General features: G+C 42.8%; 1 protein-coding gene across 1 annotated transcript in view; it reads left to right on the top strand.

Moving 5' to 3' along the window:
- Window positions 1-13,447, top strand: part of LOC5517059 (xanthine dehydrogenase/oxidase-like) — a 35,361-nt gene that overhangs the window by 5,807 nt on the left and 16,107 nt on the right. Inside the window, exons 13-33 of the mRNA XM_032387098.2 lie at window positions 74-144; window positions 672-752; window positions 1,052-1,156; window positions 1,243-1,309; window positions 1,439-1,539; window positions 1,891-2,049; window positions 2,702-2,782; window positions 3,088-3,129; window positions 3,424-3,516; window positions 3,629-3,686; window positions 3,806-3,952; window positions 4,402-4,481; window positions 7,679-7,788; window positions 8,018-8,122; window positions 8,426-8,504; window positions 8,743-8,857; window positions 8,995-9,075; window positions 9,161-9,270; window positions 9,352-9,406; window positions 9,593-9,651; window positions 9,953-10,114. Coding sequence (XP_032242989.2) covers window positions 74-144; window positions 672-752; window positions 1,052-1,156; window positions 1,243-1,309; window positions 1,439-1,539; window positions 1,891-2,049; window positions 2,702-2,782; window positions 3,088-3,129; window positions 3,424-3,516; window positions 3,629-3,686; window positions 3,806-3,952; window positions 4,402-4,481; window positions 7,679-7,788; window positions 8,018-8,122; window positions 8,426-8,504; window positions 8,743-8,857; window positions 8,995-9,075; window positions 9,161-9,270; window positions 9,352-9,406; window positions 9,593-9,651; window positions 9,953-10,114 — 1,961 coding nt within the window. The remainder of the gene's footprint in view (window positions 1-73; window positions 145-671; window positions 753-1,051; window positions 1,157-1,242; window positions 1,310-1,438; window positions 1,540-1,890; window positions 2,050-2,701; window positions 2,783-3,087; window positions 3,130-3,423; window positions 3,517-3,628; window positions 3,687-3,805; window positions 3,953-4,401; window positions 4,482-7,678; window positions 7,789-8,017; window positions 8,123-8,425; window positions 8,505-8,742; window positions 8,858-8,994; window positions 9,076-9,160; window positions 9,271-9,351; window positions 9,407-9,592; window positions 9,652-9,952; window positions 10,115-13,447) is intronic.

Below are 13,447 nucleotides of genomic sequence, written 5' to 3'. Positions count from 1 at the left end.
AGGTGATAATAATCATGCCTTTAGACTGTAGATTATGCCTTCCCTGTGGGTAAGGTTGAGCTCTTGCCTCTAGGGGATGCTGTCCATGGCTCTTCAGATGAGTACACTCTCATGAGCTTCCTGAACATGGACATGAAATCCAAGGTAAGTCAGCCATTTGAACTCTGAAAGTTTCCCTTACATCTTCGAAGCTGGGGCCCCGTACTCGTTTCCAGATTGCTTCCTTGTTAATATTCAAGCACAGAAGAAATATGCTATGCTCGAAATAACTAGATTGATTCGAGTGTATACAAGATAATGCAAAGGCTTGTCCTGAATAGGCTAATCAGCTAATAACTGCATAGGCCAATCCCAGCATAGCCTAATACCTGATCTTATTGAACGGTTGCGCGACCCGTTAGGGAACGATAATTTGTTCGAATAATATTACGAATAGGAAATAAATATACAATCGCTGATTTCCTTCCGCTATTATATTTTCTTCGAGATTTTCCTCGAGGTTTTCGGGAAAATTGAATTTAAAATCTCAATGTCGAACAAATTTGTTAACAAGCACTGTAGTTTTTTTCTCAACCAATGAGAAAAACCAATGAGAAAAACCAATGAGAGCGCGCGTAGCACCCTAGCTAAATAATCCAGCTTCCATATGCCTTATATGCTTTGATCTTCAGATTCTGGTCGGGTTGATGATTCCATTGCCTACTCCTGCGACGACGTTTGTGCGCACCTACAAAGTGATGCCCAGAGCACAGGTAAACTTAATGAGGAATGGGAGTCGGTAAGATTGTTATCAACAAGCCTATTAGGTAGCACGGTTTGACTCAAAATTATATAAAAAAGTAAAATATGCAACCTTGATAATGGCTTTGTACTGAATCGTAATCCTCTACACTTAATACAAGTAGGCTTAAGAAAATCGACAATTTTAGTTAACGACGCTTGACATTTTATGTATTACTTAAGTAACAAGTTCACAGCTTGCTTTTCCCTGTTGAAACCGGATAAACACTTCATAAACAAACTTTGGACATTTCGTCTTTCTTTCCTTTAGAATGCGCACGCTTATGTGAATGCCGGCTTCGCCACCACTCTGGACAAGGCATCCTTAACTGGCTCGTCCTTCCGTCTTGTTTACGGAGGCATCGGCCCCTACGCGGTGAGTCATCTACTTCTTATAATAAGTGAAGATTTAAATCTTGACCTCACGCATGGACTGTACTTTTAAAACGTATCCACTTTCAGATACACGCCACAAAGACGGAAACATACCTGGAGGGGAAACCGCTCACGCAGTTAGACACTCTGAAAGGTCCGCTGTTATGTTATCCTCTGTGCCTATTCTGTAAACATGGGATTTTCAGAGACATAGCATAGATATATATCTCTGGAATCCCAAAGCACTCTTTAGTTGTGCGCTGATGTATGTATTTATACACAGGGGCCCTAGCAATATTAAGCTCTGAGTTGTCTCCCGACCCCTCTCCCGCTAGTTCCAGCCCTGCTTACCGCAAGAGCCTGGGTTTGAGTCTTTTTTACAAAGTAAGTTATAAATATCGTTGACACTGTTTGATGCGTTTTAAGAAGGGCCACTGACTTTATATTTTCTGGTTCAAGAAAAAAGCACATTCTCGGCAATCTCGTTAAGAGTTTTGTCGTTGTCTTCATATTTTAGTTCTGTTTAATACCTTGTTGAAGATTTTAACACATTTATAAGAAGAGATAATTTCTTCAATTGCTTTTGTGTCTTCGTTTTTCAGTGTCTGTTCTGCTTGTTTTATTTAGGAAAGAAAAGGCTTCAGTATTTATAGTGCGAAAATGTTTGCCAATCCAGCGATAGATCGAGCTCTCCTGGTTTTTGTTCTAAATTGTATTTTTTGTTTTGTTTTATAGTTTTACCTTGCAATGCTCGGCGATAAAGCATCGGCTCGTTTGCGGTCAGCGGCCGTTCCCTACACGCGGGCAATCTCATCCGGGACTCAGAATTATGACAGTCACCCTGAGCTCTATCCGCTGACCAAACCTATGACGAAACTCTCGGCCAAGCTCCAGGTAAGAAAAACAAACAGTAATTGATATTATTAGATTTTATTGGAAATCTGCACCATAGACGTCTCATTTTACGTCATCGTCTAATTGTTGTATAATAGTCCGAGAGCCAGCGCTTAGAAATGGGGTAACAAATCAAAGAAATTGACTTTAAAAGCTGAACAAAATTTAACTTCTGAGACTTAAAATACTTCCATGGTGAACGTACGGGTGGCAGTAGAGATGATTTGTTGTGCCAACGTGGATGGTTATTTTGAAGTTTTCTTGCAAATATGTATTTACGATTGTAAATAATAACAAAGGAGTAGTGGATCGACGATTTTTTAACGCCTAGCCCTATGACCTTTCGTTCTGGTTTCTCCCGTCAGCGTTTCTAAAGCTTTGATTGGCTTCAGCGTTTTTTATCGCCTACATAAACGCCCAGCCATGTGGCCCAAAGTTTAACATTTCTCCCGTCAGCGTCAGCGTTTGTTATCGTCCAGATTAACGCCTAGCCGCTTGACCGAACATTTTGCATTTCTCCATCCAGCGTCTGGTTTTTTTTTTGTCTGGATTAACGCCTAGCTGCATAACCAATAGTTTTACGTTCTTCCCTTTAAACAGTATTAGCTGTTTAACCTATTTAACTGCTATCGTTTTGCGTTTCTACCCTCAGGCGTCAGGTGAGGCGCAGTATACCAATGATATACCAGCCCAGAATGGCGAGCTGTACGCCGCTTTCGTCCTCGCTTCTCAGGTATGTCTAGAATTTTCTTCAACGCGGGGTAACAGATTTAGTCGTATGCGACTTTCCCGCGACACCTCCCGCTCCACAACTCGAGTCGTGCAGTGTAAATCAGCTTACGACCCCGCTACGACGTTCGGCTGCAAAAGTCGTAGTGTGTAATTCAGGGCTAACGCATGTCGTAGGCGGGTCGCATACGACTAAATCGTGCTGTCTATATCTGCTGTAGAATGCATTGTACGCATAATGCATTGTGACCTACTTCGTTATCTTGAAATAACAACGATAGCTACTAAACTTATTATTTCGTTTTTCAGGGTAACTGCAAAATCGCTTCTATTGATGCAACAATTGCGAAGGTAGGTGATGACCTCGAATAACCGCACCTGCTTGGTATAGTCGATTTCTTATCGCGTCTGCTCGTTTAGTTATCTTATTGGAGTGGCTAGCTGTAAATGATCTTATTCTCCTGATTTCGATCAAGGATAGCCAGAGGTTGCACATTGTAGGATGGTATAACTGTGCTACTGTTGACTTGAATCTTGTCCACCCGTGGTTCTCTTGTGAATCAATGGTAATATAAAGATGAGGTCACCTGACGTTTTCATATGAATATGATGTCATCTGATGTTTTCTTTTTTCTTCTTGTTAAGGCATTGCCGGGAGTCGTCGAGTTTATGTCAGCATCGAGCATTCCACAGCAAGGCGTCAACAATTTCATGCCAACTCCTAACGACCCTGAGGAGGTATTCGTCAGATATGAATTTTTATTTTATTTTCTGAGATTTCTGAGAGTTGCCTTGTAGGTGAAAATTCGACAGAGATTTTTAGTTATCAGTTCCTTGTAAACTTTTTTAGATATTCTGCAGCGGAGAAGTTCTGTTTGCTGGCCAAGCCATTGGTCTCATCTTGGCAGGTAAATGGAAAAGGGTTGACTTAATACGAAGGATCTCATATATGAGTTGACCCAGGTTCTCCACCTTTTCGTCTCAATCCAAGCGATAGATACCTTTATATATTGATCTCTCGTTCCAGACTCCCAGAGACACGCTGACAAGGCAGCCGAAGCCGTCAAGATCGTGTACAAAGACATCGCCACGCCTATCCTGTCAATCAAAGCCGCCATCGCGGCTAAGTCATTCTTCCCAGCCATCGCTCCAATGACCGTAGGAGATGCTGAAGGTTAGTTTGTTAAATAGAGGGTATGAAACAGTAAGTTGCCGGCCGGGCCGGTCGTATTACACACTTGTTAAATATTTTTTTCATTATACGAAAAAAAAACTCAAAGTACTTTAAAAGGGATTGAAAAACTTTGTTAACAAGCAAATCTTAAAACAGATTGAACGCAAATCAATGACGTGGACTACACAAGTAAAAACAAGCGTGACCTTACATACGTCATGTAAATGGAGACATGATTGGCAGAGAAAATAAACAATGATTGGTTTTGCATTTGACGAATACTTGTGAAACCGGTTTAGAGACAGTGTATTATCGCCCAATAATTTCACTCCAAAAAGATTGTTTGTAATACATGGGGAAATGCGTGTCGTATTCTGTCGTTTTCTGTCTCACGTCTGGTCTGTCCTGTAACCATTTCTGAAGTTAAGCGAATGCTATGGCTTTTTAAGGAGCTATCAAGACAGCTAGTCATGTGATTTCTGGGGAAATTGCCATGGACACACAGCACCATTTTCACATGGAAACGCAGGTGAGCGCTTGCAAGATAATTTTTCTATAGATTCGAATACTAGAGCTTCTCCTGAAACATGGTTAAAACTAAGCTAGACGAGAGCACTGAGCTGAATTTGATTAGTAGTGTTGATGTGGTTAATAAATCTGTGTAGATTCCTTGATACATGTTATGTGTTGCTTGGTGTGTCCATCTGTGTAGATTCCTTGATACATGTTCTATGTGTTGCTTGGTGTGTCCATGTGTGTTGTGTACGTGTATGTGTATGTGTACTAACTTCCACCAGCTATACTGGTGCGGAAGGCACTACAGAGCTAGGCTCCACATCAAGTGCCCCCTTGTGTGTATTGTTAGTAAGCACTGTCACTGAGGGTGGTCACTGCCAGAGGGTTTATTGCGTCCTCAGTGGTTCTTTTGCGTCCCTTCGGTTCAGGTAATGCAGCTTGAAGAGATGGGACCTCCAGTTTAGTGTCCTTATCCGAAAAGACTGGAAACACGGAAGAATAACTTCAACTCACTTGTGACACAAATTTGAATCAAGGCATGAACCCGGAAAAATCCCCAGTCAAAGCCAGGATTCGAACCTGGCCCACAGCGGTGAGAAGCCGACGCGCTAACACACTAGGCCACCCGTGCTTCCATTATTGTTGTTGGTTCCTTGATAAATGTTATATGTGTTGCATGGTGTGTCCATGTGTGTTGGTTCCTTGATACATGTTATATGTGTTGCTTGGTGTGTCCATGTGTGTTGGTTCCTTGATACATGTTATATGTGTTGCTTGGTGTGTCCATGTGTGCAAGGTTCCTTGATACATGTTATATGTGTTGCTTGGTGTGTCCATGTGTGCAAGGTTCCTTGATACATGTTATATGTGTTGCTTGGTGTGTCCATGTGTGTTGGTTCCTTGATACATGTTATGTGTGTTGCTTGGTGTGTCCATGTGTGTTGGTTCCTTGATAAATGTTATATGTGTTGCTTGGTGTGTCCATGTGTGCATGGTTCCTTGATACATGTTATATGTGTTGCTTGGTGTGTCCATGTGTGTTGGTTCCTTGATGAATGTTATATGTGTTGCTTGGTGTGTCCATGTGTGCATGGTTCCTTGATACATGTTATATGTGTTGCTTGGTGTGTCCATGTGTGTTGGTTCCTTGATAAATGTTATATGTGTTGCTTGGTGTGTCCATGTGTGTTGGTTCCTTGATACATGTTATGTGTGTTGCTTGGTGTGTCCATGTGTGCATGGTTCCTTGATACATGTTATATGTGTTGCTTGGTGTGTCCATGTGTGCATGGTTCCTTGATACACGTTATATGTGTTGCTTGGTGTGTCCATGTGTGCATGGTTCCTTGATACATGTTATGTGTGTTGCTTGGTGTGTCCATGTGTGCATGGTTCCTTGATACATGTTATATGTGTTGCTTGGTGTGTCCATGTGTGCATGGTTCCTTGATACATGTTATATGTGTTGCTTGGTGTGTCCATGTGTGTTGGTTCCTTGATGAATGTTATATGTGTTGCTTGGTGTGTCCATGTGTGTTGGTTCCTTGATACATGTTATATGTGTTGCTTGGTGTGTCCATGTGTGCATGGTTCCTTGATACATGTTATATGTGTTGCTTGGTGTGTCCATGTGTGCAAGGTTCCTTGATACATGTTGTATGTGTTGCTTGGTGTGTCCATGTGTGCAAGGTTCCTTGATACATGTTATATGTGTTGCTTGGTGTGTCCATGTGTGCATGGTTCCTTGATACATGTTGTATGTGTTGCTTGGTGTGTCCATGTGTGCAAGGTTCCTTGATACATGTTATATGTGTTGCTTGGTGTGTCCATGTGTGCATGATTCCTTGATACATGTTATATGTGTTGCTTGGTGTGTCCATGTGTGTTGGTTCCTTGATACATGTTATATGTGTTGCATGGTGTGTCCATGTGTGCATGGTTCCTTGATACATGTTATATGTGTTGCTTGGTGTGTCCATGTGTGTTGGTTCCTTGATACATGTTGTATGTGTTGCTTGGTGTGTCCATGTGTGCATGGTTCCTTGATATATGTTATATGTGTTGCTTGGTGTGTCCATGTGTGCATGGTTCCTTGATACATGTTATATGTGTTGCTTGGTGTGTCCATGTGTGTTGGTTCCTTGATACATGTTATATGTGTTGCATGGTGTGTCCATGTGTGCATGGTTCCTTGATACATGTTATATGTGTTGCTTGGTGTGTCCATGTGTGTTGGTTCCTTGATACATGTTGTATGTGTTGCTTGGTGTGTCCATGTGTGCATGGTTCCTTGATATATGTTATATGTGTTGCTTGGTGTGTCCATGTGTGCATGGTTCCTTGATACATGTTATATGTGTTGCTTGGTGTGTCCATGTGTGTTGGTTCCTTGATACATGTTATATGTGTTGCTTGGTGTGTCCATGTGTGCATGGTTCCTTGATACATGTTATATGTGTTGCTTGGTGTGCCCATGTGTGCAAGGTTCCTTGATACATGTTATATGTGTTGCTTGGTGTGTCCATGTGTGTTGGTTCCTTGATACATGTTATATGTGTTGCTTGGTGTGTCCATGTGTGTTGGTTCCTTGATACATGTTATATGTGTTGCTTGGTGTGTCCATGTGTGTTGGTTCCTTGATACATGTTATATGTGTTGCTTGGTGTGTCCATGTGTGTTGGTTCCTTGATACATGTTATATGTGTTGCTTGGTGTGTCCATGTGTGTTGGTTCCTTGATAAATGTTATGTGTTGCTTGGTGTGTCCATGTGTGCAAGGTTCCTTGATACATGTTATATGTGTTGCTTGGTGTGTCCATGTGTGTTGGTTCCTTGATACATGTTATATGTGTTGCTTGGTGTGTCCATGTGTGTTGGTTCCTTGATACATGTTATATGTGTTGCTTGGTGTGTCCATGTGTGTTGGTTCCTTGATACATGTTATATGTGTTGCTTGGTGTGTCCATGTGTGCAAGGTTCCTTGATACATGTTATATGTGTTGCTTGGTGTGTCCATGTGTGTTGGTTCCTTGATACATGTTATATGTGTTGCTTGGTGTGTCCATGTGTGCAAGGTTCCTTGATAAATGTTATATGTGTTGATATATGTGTTTATTGTGTCTATGTATAATTTGACAAATGTGTATGTGATACATGTTGGGCCTTGATACATATTGTATTATTGCCAAGGTTCTCTTTGTGATGCTTACAGGTGTGTAGGTGCGTCCCGGAGGAGGATGGTATCACGGTTCACTCTGCCACTCAGTGGATTGATCTGCTGCAGTCTGCCGTTGCTCAAGCCCTAGGATTTTCCGTTAACAAGTAAGTTTGTTTTTGTTCAGAGTGAGAGAGTATGGTCAGCGTGGGTTGGACCACTATCCTGATGCCGGAGAAGCCTCGTTACATCCGAAATGATGTAAAAGAGGAAAAACTTCCATTTCATGGGATAAGCTCGCTCCACATCGAAAAGACCCAATAACAGAAACTAATTCTAAAAGGAGGCCAAGCAGGCGGAGTTGTGCTTTTTTATTATTCGTGTGTTTCTTAATAGAGTTCACGTGGATGTCAAGCGGTGCGGTGGTGCTTATGGAGGAAAGGCGTCCCGTTCGCTACACCCGGCCACCGCTGTTGCCCTCGCTGCTCACGTCTTTAAAAGGTGCTATGCTTTTTGGCCCGGTAGGTTTTTGACACTAAGATGGAGTAGAGAAGGGTACAGAGGTCGTGCCATTTGTTAAATAATCGTTACGCCATTTTACTAACATAAGCCAAGCTCTCTAGAACTTCGAGCATTTTCGCTCATGTCGTTTACTAACCCCAAACCCATTTTTTTCATCCCAACCCTTATAAATAGTTATTTTCTGGATAATTTTTTACTACCGATCTACGGTAGGTAAAAAAAAAAAAAAGCCCCTTTTGGCAAAAAGCTAGCCCCGCCTCTGACCAGCATTTTGCGCACCAGGCCTGTGCGAATGATGATGAATTTCAACACGAACATGAAGATGGTCGGCAAGAGAACTCCATACCTCGTTAAATACAAGGTAACCATGTCAAATACAACCTCGTTAAATACAAGGTAACCATGTAACCTAGCCAAGAACAAGGTAACCTCGCCATGTACAGGGTAACCTATCCAAGAGCAAGGTAACCTCGCCATGTACAGGTAACCTAGCCAAGAACAAGGTAACCTAGCCAAGAACAAAGGGGAGGGGGCTGGATGCACTGCTTGCTTGTCGGGATATTTTGTACATCGGATGGTGTTGTACTATTTTCCTCTAGGTGGGAACAGATGACTCTGGCACGCTCAAGGGAATTGATATGACCATGTATGCTGATTACGGCTGTTCTGTCAATGACAGCGACATGGGATCAACGTACAACTTCTGTGATAATGGTTAGTAGTGTAACCACAAGTTTATGTTTATTGGATTCACTAGCCTATTTGCTACAGGAATCATCATAATTTTTTTATATCGTCGCTCGGAGGCTTACCCAGTTATCTTACAAAATATTTGTTGTTGTTTTCTTTAGCTTACTACTGCGCCAACTGGAAAATCAACGCGATTCCGTGCCGCACCAACACTGCTAGTAACACATGGTGCCGGGCGCCAGGTGTGGACAAAAACGCGTTGCTGCCTTTCTTCTTAATTGTTAGCGCAAAACGCTAAATCATTTAATATTACAATATTTTGCTTAGGGTCTATCCAGGCGGTTTTTATCATGGAGTCTATAATGGAACACGTTGCCAAGTCACTTGGCAAGACGCCAGAAGATGTACGCCAAGTCAACCTCTACCAAAAAAATCAGGTACTGGGGAGTTTTTTTTGCTTACTTTAGAGCTTTTTTTTTTTGTTTCCAGGGCTAATCACCTATGCGTTCCGATTTCAGACTATGCCAAGTGGCCAGGCCTTGAAGTACTGTAATATTCGCACTTTGTGGCAAGGTACTTGGTTGTCATTAGTTCTCTCTATATAGTTGTTTTTATTATCATAATTAACGGAGTGCCCGGCGGCTGACCTTTTAGCATCCGTAGCAAGTCAAACTTCCCTTGTTCACTCTTTCCGCTGAACGAACCGAAACTCTAAGTAGGCTATATCATATATTGGCTTTATTTCATTTTTATTTTCAGACTTGCAGGAGACTTCAGAATTTCTTAAACGAAAGGCAGAGGTGGAGAGTTTCAACAAGGTGTGAGTGTGTGTGTGTTAAACATGAATCGTATTGTTTACCGAATGCTAAGCACAAAATGAGAGATAGTGAATAAACCAATTTCTAAAGTGCAGAGCCGTGCACATACAGGGAATTTCTATTAGCACCACAAAAATTAAACGATTTTTGTCGTTCAACTTCAAGATTAAATTTCTTTTGACATCTTAAATTACTAGAATTGCGGCCATACTTTACCCTGGTTGCAATTGAGCCTTGTTACTTTGGGTGAGGTATGCCCAACGGATCCAAAGACATCCTTACTAATTACTCAACTCGGCAGGCAAACCGTTGGAGAAAAAGAGGACTTTCCCTTGTACCGCTGAGGTGGAGTGCCATGTGGGGCAATGGCAGATATGGTGCCTTGGTCTCAGTGTTTAATAACGATGGAACAGTGCAAATCACTCACGGGGGAATCGAGGTCGGACAGGGAATCAATACAAAGGTACACAGTCTGTCGATTAGTAGAGTAGCATGCTCGCAAAGAGGGTAGTTAACCAAAATTGAGATGATTGGTAGAGAAACGAGTAGCGTAGGTTACCTCGATAAAGATAGTTAGTAGAGTCCAGGGTAGGGTGGGTAACCGTAATAGAGATAGTTAGTAGAGGCAAGGGTAGGGTGGGTAACCGTAATAGAGATAGTTAGAAGAGGCAAGGGTAGGGTGGGGAACCGTAATAGAGATAGTTAGTAGAGTCCAGGGTAGGGTGGGTAACCGTAATAAAGATAGTTAGTAGAGGCAAGGGTAGGGTGGGTAACCGTTATAGAGATAGTTAGTAGAGGCAAGGGTAGGGTGGGTAACCGTAATAGAGATAGTTAGTAGAGGCAAGGGTAGGGTGGGTAACCGTAATAAAGATAGTTAGTAGAGGCAAGGGTAGGGTGGGTAACTGTAATAAAGATAGTTAGTAGAGGCAAGGGTGGGGTGGGTAACCGTAATAGAGATAGTTAGTAGTGGCAAGGGTGGGGTGGGTAACCGTTATAGAAATAGTTAGTAGAGGCAAGGGTAGGGTGGGTAACCGTAATAGAGATAGTTAGTAGAGGCAAGGGTAGGGTGGGTAACCGTAATAAAGATAGTTAGTAGAGGCAAGGGTAGGGTGGGTAACCGTAATAGAGATAGTTAGTAGTGGCAAGGGTTGGGTGGGTAACCGTAATAGAGATAGTTAGTAGAGGCAACGGTTGGGTGGGTAACCGTAATAAAGATAGTTAGTAGAGTCCAGGGTAGGGTGGGTAACCGTAATAAAGATAGTTAGTAGAGGCAAGGGTAGGGTGGGGAACCGTAATAGAGATAGTTAGTAGAGACAAGGGTAGGGTGGGGAACCGTAATAGAGATAGTTAGTAGAGGCAAGGGTAGGGGGGGTAACCGTAATAAAGATAGTTAGTAGTGGCAAGGGTGGGGGGGGGGGGTAACCGTAATAAGGATAGTTAGTAGAGACAAGGGAAGGGTGGGTAACCGTAATAGAGATAGTTAGTAGAGACAAGGGTAGGGTGGGTAACCGTAATAAAGATAGTTAGTAGAGGCAAGGGTAGGGTGGGTAACCGTAATAAAGATAGTTAGTAGAGGCAAGGGTAGGGTGGGTAACCGTAATAGAGATAGTTAGTAGAGTCCAGGGTAGGGTGGGTAACCGTAATAGAGATAGTTAGTAGAGTCCAGGGTAGGGTGGGTAACCGTAATAAAGATAGTTAGTAGAGGCAAGGGTAGGGTGGGGAACCGTAATAGAGATAGTTAGTAGAGACCAGGGTAGGGTGGGGAACCGTAATAGAGATAGTTAGTAGAGGCAAGGGTAGGGTGGGTAACCGTAATAAAGATAGTTAGTAGTGGCAAGGGTGGGGGGGGGTAACCGTAATAAAGATAGTTAGTAGTGGCAAGGGTGGGGTGGGTAACCGTAATACAGATAGTTAGTAGAGACAAGGGTAGGGTGGGTAACCGTAATAGAGATAGTTAGTAGAGTCCAGGGTAGGGTGGGTAACTGTAATATAGATAGTTAGTAGTGGCAAGGGTAGGGTGGGTAACCGTAATAAAGATAGTTAGTAGAGGCAAGGGTTGGGTGGGCAACCGTAATAGAGATAGTTAGTAGAGACAAGGGAAGGGTGGGTAACCGTAATAGAGATAGTTAGTAGAGGCAAGGGTTGGGTGGGTAACCGTTATAGAGATAGTTAGTAGAGGCAAGGGTAGGGTGGGTAACCGTAATAAAGATAGTTAGTAGAGGCAAGGGTAGGGTGGGTAACCGTAATAAAGATAGTTAGTAGAGGCAAGGGTAGGGTGGGTAACCGTAATAAAGATAGTTAGTAGTGGCAAGGGTAGGGTGGGTAACCGTAATAAAGATAGTTAGTAGAGTCCAGGGTAGGGTGGGTAACCGTAATAGAGATAGTTAGTAGAGGCAAGGGTAGGGTGGGTAACCGTAATAAAGATGGTTAGTAGAGACAAGGGTAGGGTGGGTAACCGTAATAGAGATAGTTAGTAGAGGCAAGGGTAGGGTGGGTAACCGTAATAGAGATAGTTAGTAGAGGCAAGGGTAGGGTGGGTAACCGTAATAAAGATGGTTAGTAGAGACAAGGGTAGGGTGGGTAACCGTAATAGAGATAGTTAGTAGAGGCAAGGGTTGGTTGGGTAACCGTAATAGAGATAGTTAGTAGAGGCAAGGGTTGGGTGGGTAACCGTAATAAAGATAGTTAGTAGAGACAAGGGTAGGGTGGGTAACCGTAATAGAGATAGTTAGTAGAGGCAAGGGTTGGGTGGGTAACCGTAATAAAGATAGTTAGTAGAGGCAAGGGTAGGGTGGGCAACCGTAATAGAGATAGTTAGTAGAGACAAGGGAAGGGTGGGTAACCGTAATAGAGATAGTTAGTAGAGGCAAGGGTTGGGTGGGTAACCGTTATAGAGATAGTTAGTAGAGGCAAGGGTAGGGTGGGTAACCGTAATAAAGATAGTTAGTAGAGGCAAGGGTAGGGTGGGTAACCGTAATAAAGATAGTTAGTAGAGGCAAGGGTAGGGTGGGTAACCGTAATAAAGATAGTTAGTAGTGGCAAGGGTAGGGTGGGTAACCGTAATAAAGATAGTTAGTAGAGTCCAGGGTAGGGTGGGTAACCGTAATAGAGATAGTTAGTAGAGGCAAGGGTAGGGTGGGTAACCGTAATAAAGATGGTTAGTAGAGACAAGGGTAGGGTGGGTAACCGTAATAGAGATAGTTAGTAGAGGCAAGGGTTGGTTGGGTAACCGTAATAGAGATAGTTAGTAGAGGCAAGGGTTGGGTGGGTAACCGTAATAAAGATAGTTAGTAGAGACAAGGGTAGGGTGGGTAACCGTAATAGAGATAGTTAGTAGAGGCAAGGGTTGGGTGGGTAACCGTAATAAAGATAGTTAGTAGAGGCAAGGGTAGGGTGGGTAACCGTAATAGAGATAGTTAGTAGAGGCAAGGGTAGGGTGGGTAACCGTAATAGAGATAGTTAGTAGAGACAAGGGTAGGGTGGGTAACCGTAATAGAGATAGTTAGTAGAGGCAAGGGTAGGGTGGGTAACCGTAATAGAGATAGTTAGTAGAGGCAAGGGTAGGGTGGGTAACCGTAATAAAGATAGTTAGTAGAGGCAAGGGTAGGGTGGGTAACCGTAATAAAGATAGTTAGTAGAGGCAAGGGTAGGGTGGGTAACCTTAATAGAGATAGTTAGTAGAGGCAAGGGTAGGGTGGGTAACCGTAATAAAGATAGTTAGTAGTGGCAAGGGTAGGGTGGGTAACCGTAATAAAGATAGTTAGTAGAGGCAAGGGTAGGGTGGGTAACCGTAATA

This window comes from Nematostella vectensis, chromosome 3, assembly GCF_932526225.1.
Source record: "Nematostella vectensis chromosome 3, jaNemVect1.1, whole genome shotgun sequence".
Classification (NCBI taxonomy): domain Eukaryota; kingdom Metazoa; phylum Cnidaria; class Anthozoa; order Actiniaria; family Edwardsiidae; genus Nematostella; species Nematostella vectensis.
This window is presented reverse-complemented; position numbering and strand designations above follow the sequence as displayed.